General features: G+C 40.5%; 2 protein-coding genes and 1 long non-coding RNA gene across 4 annotated transcripts; 1 reads left to right on the forward strand and 2 right to left on the reverse strand.

The window, feature by feature from the left end:
- Positions 1-5: 5 nt before the first annotated feature.
- On the reverse strand, positions 6-1,935 carry pdcd2l (programmed cell death 2-like). The gene is made up of 2 exons (XM_024281898.2): positions 1,407-1,935; positions 6-656 (listed from the first exon to the last, which is right to left on the reverse strand). The coding sequence occupies exons 1-2, from the start codon at positions 1,864-1,866 to the stop codon at positions 46-48; spliced, it is 1,071 nt and encodes a 356-aa protein (XP_024137666.1). The 5' UTR covers positions 1,867-1,935; the 3' UTR covers positions 6-45.
- Positions 1,867-3,849, forward strand: LOC118598813. The gene is made up of 2 exons (XR_004947982.1): positions 1,867-1,994; positions 2,156-3,849. It is a non-coding gene; the product is annotated as an uncharacterized LOC118598813 (long non-coding RNA).
- Positions 2,433-7,309, reverse strand: immp2l (inner mitochondrial membrane peptidase subunit 2). Of its 2 annotated transcripts, none has more exons than XM_024281900.2 (6): positions 7,238-7,309; positions 6,418-6,559; positions 5,201-5,304; positions 4,415-4,480; positions 3,921-4,023; positions 2,433-2,843 (listed from the first exon to the last, which is right to left on the reverse strand). In XM_024281900.2, exons 2-6 carry the CDS (start codon positions 6,538-6,540, stop codon positions 2,712-2,714), a joined length of 528 nt encoding a protein of 175 aa, XP_024137668.1. In that variant the 5' UTR covers positions 6,541-6,559; positions 7,238-7,309; the 3' UTR covers positions 2,433-2,711. The 2 variants fall into 2 exon arrangements, with proteins under 2 accessions (XP_024137668.1, XP_024137667.1); XM_024281899.2 differs by lacking the exon at positions 7,238-7,309 and adding an exon at positions 7,041-7,229.
- Positions 7,310-8,950: the final 1,641 nt, after the last annotated feature.

The raw sequence follows: 8,950 nt of genomic DNA on the forward strand, positions 1-8,950 counted from the left end.
ACGAGTGGCTTTATTCACAGAACTTTTATTGTTCGACTCCAGGAATCACTGAAAGAGCTGCTGGTCCGGGTCCGCTTGAACGAAGCAGAACTCCTCCACAGCCAGCTTTGATCCTGGCGTCCAGCAGCTGCTTGTGCACGTGTAAACCAGCACTGTCCCAAACTCCAGCTCCGCCCCCGTAGCCTGCTCTGTCCTCTGCAGCAGGCTGACCAGAGCGGGCATTAGCTGCAACTCAAACGTCCTGCTGCCCCCGCAGGAGCTGCAGCGGGGCACCGCCTGAGGCATGCTGGGCGGAGGGGAGGAGATGAACAGAGGTCTCCCCCCGCGGCAGTAGCGCAGGACCTGCTGCGGGCACCAGGAGATGGTTTTCATGAATCTGGAGAAGACGGCATCTCCGTGTTTGGCTGAGGATTTTTCATAGTTTTCTGCCGCGCCGCCGCCGCTCTCCTCCAACTCCGCCATCACCGCCCCCTCCTTCTTCTCATACTCTCTCAGCAGCTCCTTGGCGTGCTCCAGGTCCTCCTCGTCCTCATAGAGTTCAGACTCCTCCACCACACTGATGAACAAAGGTCGGAAGATGTGAACCTCCGTCTCCTCCTCCAGACTGAGGGTCTGCATGTGACTGCTGAAGAGCATCTCACAGGCTGGAGGACAATCTGATGGAAGAAGAGATGACCTCAGAGCAGCAAACACTCAGCATGGCGTCCAAGTCATGTAGGAGTCACTGAAACATCATCTGGACCCATTTTCACTACTCCACTGATGAATGTTCTGGTTTTGATCATCCATTCCAGACATTAAACAATCGTTCATGCAGAAGAGACTCGGCCTCAAAGCAGCTGCATTTCATTCATAAAAAAGCTTCAAAGCATCAATCAAAAACTAATCTGTAATCATTGTTTTTTACCCCTTTCACCACCACTAAAACCTCAGCTGACAACTTGTTTACTTTAGATAACAATTTAACTCTTAATTTAAAATAAATTAATGGACTTCCATCAACTCTATGCCTTTCTTTCGAAGTTAGAAAACGGAATTTTGATAAACTGGGAGGGACTAAAAAACTGCTTTTAAATGTGTCAGCCCTGCAGTCTTTAGATACTTAAAATACTACAACTATTTAGAAAAACTGTCACTACTTGAAGCGTTCTTAGACGCAACAAAATCTAAAAACTCCAAGTTCCTGTCTGTAACAGAAATCCATATTTATCAATCACCACAGTAGCAATAGGATTTGCTTGTTTAGCTTTGGGTTCCGCCCGGAGGTTTTAGAGTGTGACACCAGAGGCTGACAGAAGTTCCCTGTAATGTAAAGCAGCGACTTTATTCTAACTTCCCCTGGATCCGAGTGAAGAAAAATGGTCTGCTATGGGGTTTGTAAAGAGAAAGCGACATTAAACAATCACCTTCACTTTGAGAAGACTCTTCATCCTCCCGGACCTCCTCCTGAACTTCCTCCGCCCCCCAGTCGTCAGCCTGTTCACACCAGTCCGTGGCCGCAGGAGAAGGCTCCTGTTTCGTGGGGGGCCGGCTCGGGCCCCGGGCTGCAGCCACCTCCGCCTTCAGGCTCTGAGAGCGCAGCGCCGTCCAGCTCTCCGGACGACCGCTGCACGTTCCGCGGCTGCACGCGAACAAGTGGAGGTTCCGGTGGTGCGCAGCCGCCGCCTGCAGGGGGCAGTAGACCTGCGCTATGAGCGCGGACGGCGCGCCGCACAGCCCGCAGCTCGGACGAGGCCTCGAGATGAGCGGCAGCCAGTCCGGCAGACCTCCGACCTTGTTGGTCTGGAAAGAGGATCGATACCGTTTCGGGTCTAGTTCTCCGTCACACAGACCAAGTAGCGGAACCGGCTCAACGAGCGAGGCCATCACATGTGCGCGCTTCCCCGACCGGAAGTAGAATTAAGTGGTTAGGTCCGTTGCTATCAAATGTCCGACGGCTCACTTAGTCCTCAGAAACTTTTCCGAGGACAATTTCTGAAGTGCGAAATAAAACGGTATTTACTCAGCAAGTTGAAATTATTTTATATTAAAAAAAAAAGTTTAATTTAGTTTTGTGCATATTTTTTCCACCACTAAATGGAAAATTTGTACCGTGGAAGAAAGTGGTCAGTCAGAAACTCCACATACTTTACAACGGTCATTTTCACACCTTCAGGGACCGACCAGCTCTCCACCCATGATTCAGGTCCAAACCATGACTCCACCACCTCCTTGTTGGGACACAGCCTTGATGAGTAATAGTGGGAATCCACCGACTACCCACTACTGCATTCTTTTGGACCATCCAGGGTCCTCCATACAAGACATATGATTACATTTAAATTTGTTACATTTAATACAAGTTCCTAATTGATTGGATCTTTTTAAACACTACTTTTGTAAATCTGATTTTTTTTTACATGTTGTGTCATTTAATAAAACTCAGTAAGCAATGGTTTTCCACAATTTTAATGTAATTAATAATAAAAATATGCAGTCTGATTCGTCCTATGAAACAAATGTATATTTGGCATGTTTACATGTGAAATCATCCTGAAAGTGAATGTCTGCAGAAAAACTCTAGTGTCTTCTCTCTGCTGCAGCGTGAAGAAACCTGCACCATCCAGACTCTGACATGTTCAAACTGGGCTGTAAATAACTGAGCAGAGTTTCTGTAAAGTGACCTGGCACTACGACATGATCTGGACTCAGTCGACAGGTGTGGAGTCTCTTCATCCGTCTTCCTCCTCCTCTTCAGTTTCCAGAGGGCCTCGATGAGGAGGGAGGGACGGCGAGATCCGCTGCCAGCGGTTTGGTGGCCAGATGATGTGAGAGGCCCGACCATGAAGGAGCCCCACGGACACCTGGTGGGGGGTTCATAAATAATCATAGTTATGGATTTAGTTTACTCTGAAGGATTTACAAAGAGAATGGTATAGGCCCTATAAAGGAACCAAATTGAGATTTTTTTGCATTTTAGGCTCAAACAGCTGCTTGATTTTGCCAACATTCACAGCAAGCAAACAAAAACTACAAATACCAATTAAAGTTCACCCATTATTTGTGATCGTGTACACAATTCATCTACAAAAAAATCAACAAAGGTTCAAGAGAGTTTTTAAAGACAACGACATGGTATTTCACAGGAACACATCCTGAACAGACTATAATCAATATGTATCTCACAGTAATGAGAATTTCCTAACTTTATGACTTTAATTCAAAATAAGGATGCAAAGTAAAAAAAAACTGTGGTGGCTGCCGCCATCACAGTACCATGAGTACACTACGTATTTATCTGTCTTTTTTTGCTTAAGTTCATTAATATTTATTTGTGTCTTTGAGGTGCTGGTGCCAGAAGATCACCACTCTTGCTGTTAATGCTGCCATCTACTGGAGAAAAGAAGCAACAACCCAGAATGAGCATTTGGCAGAAATCAACCCGGACAGCAAGCAGCTGATTGGACTTTTCCATGGCCAATAGGGAGGGGAGAATATTAATTTGTGTGTTTAAATTATTATCATTTGCTTTACCTTCTAATCATTTTCATGAATTTCTTAAGAGCAACTGTATGTTGGATTTAGTTTACATTGAACTCATTCATTTATTGTGTTTGAATATTGCTTGTAGTCAGAGTTTGTCCTTTTCAGTTCCCCCTTGTGTGTCCTCAGTGGTTTGATCACCCATAATGTATGCTTCCCTTTTGTGCCTAATAAGTTAGGTCAGTTCTGTTCATACTTTGTTAACTTATGTTGCCCTTTTGTTGCTTAACCTTAAACCCGAGTTTCCTTGCTGCTTAGTTGACCTCTTAAGAGTCAAAACATCTTTTGACAATATAATAAAATTATCAACTTTTTAAATATTTTTTACATCGTGTCCTGCTTTTTGGCTGCTCAATCCACCACAAAAAAAAGAAAAGTTGTGATGCTGCAGTTCATACCGGTCCAAAACTGTTGCTGTCCAGACTGTGTCCATGGTGATCCCCTTCAATCCAGAAGTGACCGTCAGGGACTCGAACGTATCTGTTCTTGTAGCTGAGAGTCCTAAAAATAAAAAACTCGTTAGAATTTTAAGACAATTCTCACAAAAACTGTTGTAAAGGAAAGTTCCAGTTTTATTTTTGAATTGTAAAATAGCTACTTTTGTTCAATTTTGAGTTTTTTTTCCAACAAGTTCAGAAAAGTGTTCTACATTTTAAAGATGCTCTGAAAAATGAAGTCATTTCTAAAGCATAAAAAAAAGATATTCTGATTAAAATCTCAATGCAGCACAAACTACATTGTTTTTTGGTGGGTTTGTGTTTCAGTAGATATATTCAGTAGATCCAAATATTTATATACATATATTCACAAAGTGGAAAACATCTGCTTACTTACAGCACAATTGAGGAAGAATGAAATGAGAGGTTTGTGTTTGATGGTGTGCCACACTCACCTGATGAAGTCTCCCTCCAGGCCAATAACACGCTTGATGATCTTCTGTTTGGGATTCTTGGGAGATCTGAAAAAAAATACATGTTTTATGTAACTATAAGAAAGAGCAAAATACCTAAAATAGAGTACATTTAATGTAAGGAATAAAAACTGTTTTTATATTCAGTCTGAAAGATTTTTCATACATCTTGATCCTTCTTGATGTCAAAGTTTTAAACAGAAAAGGAATTTAAAAAAAATTCAAATGAGAGTAGAACTAGTATGAAACTTTTCTGGATATTTAAATGCAGAACATAAAGAAATAGAACAAAATTAGTAGAAATGTGTGAATAACCATGTTCTACAAAATGGACTGGTAGCATTTTACATACATGAGTCTATATTGGACTCTGTTATGCATCCTATATGTTTAATATGCACAAAAGTATGAAGCTGCAGAACAGCTATCTGTTATCTCATAGATTGATGTTATATAAAGTTATTAATAGAGAGGATGAGGTTGGACTTCAACAAGTCAATATGGTTCAAGTGTATCATGTCCCAAAAACAGCAACTCCAGCTATTATTAGATAACTAATGACTTGACGTTTAACTATTGACTGCAAATGAGAACTGGACTGAGTAACCCCTCCCAATCCAAACAGGAAGTACCTGCTGGCTCCAAGAAGCCAAAATCCAATTAAAGGGAAAAAAAAGACAAAGACAAAGGTTGGGTTGTTTGGCACCAAAGCTATTGCATGCTATAATCTAATGTGTGCCTTGTGTGATGTTTGAAGTGTTGACTCACAAAACTGAGACGATGTCACCTCGCTGAACTTGGTAGTTTCTCACACTCCAACGGTCCAGCAACACCACATCACAGTCTGATCCTCCTTCTGGGTTGAAGAATGGCTGAGAGGAAGGAGCAAAATAAATTCAATTTAGAAACAATCAAAAATATGACAGTGATGATTAACCCGATTCTGGAGAAAGAGTCAAATAAAAACTGTCTGCTCGTCTGTTAAAGGGTAACCAAACCAGGAAGTTTTAGGCTGACTTGGGCTCGGGGGCTGGACTGTTATTATTACTGAAGCTGCAGATCATGACGTCAGACTTCTGAAACTTACATGGTTTGACCAATCAAAAAATTCAACCGTAATGCCTCATTTCAACCTGTAGGGGGCAGCACACAGATGGGGTTTTGACTATATTTTGAAGAATTAAACAGTTTTATTTCAATTTGTCAACAATTTGGCTATGATCAAAATACAGCACTTTTAAAGCCCCATTTATAGAGATCAACAGCCAAAATAAGTTAATTTAGGGTTTGGTTATAACCTCATTGTGCAGGTCTGAAAGCACAGCTGAACCCAGCAGGAACCTCCGTCTGATTAAAAGTAAGGGACCCTGTTAACTTGGAAGTGAACCTTGTGTGATTCACTTCAGTATGAATGCTGAGGGAACATCCGGAAGGTCAGGGAGGGAAATTCATTAATGACGAGGTGAAGGTGCTTTTATACATAAATTCATGAAGCCAGGATTCATAGGATCAGGATCAATCAGTCTTCTTCTTCTTAATGTTTTTTTTTTTATCCTAGTCAAAATGAGCAGCTGTTTAAACTTAGTGGAGGATTGTCTGAATCTGCTAGGCCCTCTTTGCAAATCTCAAGTTATTTAGAATAAATAAAATAACATAATTGCTTACAGTCTGTTGTCTTTGTGTCACACTGTATCCACTGACATCAGCTGCTGATGTGGTGGTACATTATAGAGTTTATATCCAATCATATTTCAGCTGGTTTGTTTGGTTAGGTTCCATGAACGGTGGAAATGATGCCAACATGCATGTAATTTGTAATTTAAAGAATACTCAAATAGGATTAAGCATTAAGCGAAAACATTACTGTACTGTTTAAAGCTGAATGAAAATGTCCATCTTTTCAAACATACTGTTAATGAGCTAATTTTCATGTCAGATTTGAGTTTGTCAATGAAGGTCACATGACTTCCAAGGATCTTCTTCACCTGCATGGACGCTCCTTCCACTCGAGCCACATAAGCCAGCCGATCGAGTGCAGTCACTGTGACTGGAACTGCAACAAAGAATCCACTGATGAAGGCTCGCAGGTATCGACGGCCCGCCTTCATCTGCAGAGCCGAGTGTACGCTGGCAGGAGAAAGCGACAACAGAAAGTCAGCGTCATCATCAGCAGAGATGATGCCCGTAGACATCAATGGAATCAGATTCAATTAAATACAAATAATCCCTGAGGGGAGAGAAGGTCAGTACATCAACTCATATGGAGGGGAATCTAAAATACAGGGTTTGAATTGAAAACCTCATGACTGAATCAAGAAACATAACTTTTCCTTTCATTAGATCTTTCCACACACATTTTATAACATACCTGCTGCCCCATCATTAAACTATAATTGAATTATGGCTGTTTTTCTTTCAGCAGAAACATGTTTACTATATTTCACAACACATTTGTCATTAAATATATTTTTAGAGGTTATTAAATGGACTGACATCAACAGAATACCAAAGGTTACCAGTTAATTAAAGAAATGTAATTTCTGGGCGGCATATATTACACCTGAGCGCTGCTGTGAACCTGTGGGCGGAGTCACAGTGGACTATTTACCCAGCATGCTCTCGAAGCTGCTCGGATTCTCGAGCTCCGACAGAAAACTACTGTCGTTCACGGTGAAGCTCTCAAACCGCACTCCCCGTCTTCACTAACCACTGAACGTCATGTACAGCCGCATGAAGGAGCTGTAAGAACACTGCCGCCGCTACAAACGTTTGTACTCGCTGACATTGAGCTAACGCACCACCTACCCGCGTGTGACAGCGCCGGCTTCCTGTTTTCTACGATTGGCCCTGCTGTGTTGCCATAGTTTTCTACAGTGCCGGTGCCTTGGCTTGTAAACTTCATGATTTTGTGAAATAAAGACACTACCCGCACATGCACTCACTCCACACTTTTACATTAACTCGAATTTGATTTGATAAAGTAAAAATGAAGGTTATGACATTCTGCAGACTCCTCCAGGGACAACTCTTTGATATCCTTTTTAGTTTCTTTGCTTTTTCTTTTTTCATTTTTCTTGTATGTTTAAAAGGCATGGTCTTGACTTGGATTCAAATAGTGAATTCGTTTTATTTTATTTTTGTGTCCTGAATATTGTCCAAAAACATGATTAATTTCCATTCTGAATTTGCTAAGAAAGCATACTCCCACTAGATACAGACACATCTATTAGATATCTAAATCACGGCTATTTTGATCTTTACTGCTATAGATATGAATTATGTGGGGCTATCTGATAAACATCGATTCATGGAGGTCTATTGTACATCCCTAGCTATTACATCTCTAGCAGATGACTTTCCCTCAGCTAATTGTGTGGCGGTCCCATCACGCCTTGCAAGTTGTAAGCAAGCTATTTGGTTCCTTTCTCCTACACATCTACCTGTAGAAATATAATCTTTGGATATTTTTAGGTTTACATTTGAATATGTTTTCAAACATTTACTCAAGATTAAAAAAAAATGTAATTTTACATCCATCCATTCATCTTAAGAACCAGCTGAACCATTGTAGGGTCACAGATTTGCTGGTTCCACCCCAGCTACTGTTGGACAAAGACAAGGTACCTCCTGAACAAGTCACCAGTCTGTTGTACCCTTTTGCTGTTGCTATCTAAAAGAGCTAGTTGGGTTAGTTTCTAACTGACAAAAACCCAGTGAGAGCCACTAAGTCCCACTTCACTGTTTAAAAATACATATTTTATTTGTTTCTGTGGCCATTTATCAGTTTATTAAAAATATTTACAATAATTGAAGTATAAAGTTTTATATTTGTTTTTTTTATTTAATATTTTTATATGTTTTACTTTACCAGCAGCACATGCACGTTCTTTTCAAAATGAAATACTCCCAAATTTCTTCATCAAGTAAAATCCCCCTGCTGAAGCAGATTTACTTGAAATAGAATTTCTAGAAAAGCCAAGTCAGACATGATTCTATCATAGTGATTTTGCTGTGCCATCATCCCCTTTCTTCATTTACCATCAAACATAAACATGACCACATTGGTGTAGAATACACTTTTTTCCTTATTTGAACATTGAAATGAAAATTGATACTTTTAGAAAGTTGCCTCTAAACATCAACTAGACACTGTTATGAAGCAAAAGATGAGAAAATGTGCTTTAAACTACTTTTTAAATAATCCACTGTGACAGATTAAGACTTTTGCCATAATTTTGTTAAGCTATAAGACAAGTTAAAAATCTAAACATACTGAATTGTTGTTTCAGTGCAAGTTTCTGAGACCTTTAACCCCAGCTAAGAGATGTCTACAGGTAGATGTGTAGGAGATCTTTATATGCAGATATCTTTTAGAACACTTGGGTATATCTGATAGAGTAGCAAAATATAATTGTTGAGGCATATTGTACACAGGGGGCTCTATAAACGCTAAAGAGAACTTCCTTCAGCTCAACCAGGACAAAACAGAAGTTTTAATCATCGGTCCTGAAGACAAGA

Source organism: Oryzias melastigma, linkage group LG6 (genome assembly GCF_002922805.2).
Source record: "Oryzias melastigma strain HK-1 linkage group LG6, ASM292280v2, whole genome shotgun sequence".
NCBI lineage: Eukaryota > Metazoa > Chordata > Actinopteri > Beloniformes > Adrianichthyidae > Oryzias > Oryzias melastigma.

What these genes read in the sequence shown, in the direction of transcription:
- pdcd2l (XM_024281898.2), bottom strand. Translation starts at nt 1,866, where the DNA reads ATGGCCTCGCTCGTTGAGCCGGTTCCGCTACTTGGTCTGTGTGACGGA. An exon ending in AGAGTCTTCTCAAAGTGAAG is followed by an intron (nt 657 to 1,406) that starts GTGATTGTTTAA and finishes TTCTTCCATCAG; the next exon opens with ATTGTCCTCCAGCCTGTGAG.
- immp2l (XM_024281900.2), bottom strand. Translation starts at nt 6,540, where the DNA reads ATGAAGGCGGGCCGTCGATACCTGCGAGCCTTCATCAGTGGATTCTTT. An exon ending in GGTGACATCGTCTCAGTTTT is followed by an intron (nt 4,481 to 5,200) that starts GTGAGTCAACAC and finishes ATTTTTTTTCAG; the next exon opens with ATCTCCCAAGAATCCCAAAC. An exon ending in ACAGCAACAGTTTTGGACCG is followed by an intron (nt 2,844 to 3,920) that starts GTATGAACTGCA and finishes ACCCCCCACCAG; the next exon opens with GTGTCCGTGGGGCTCCTTCA.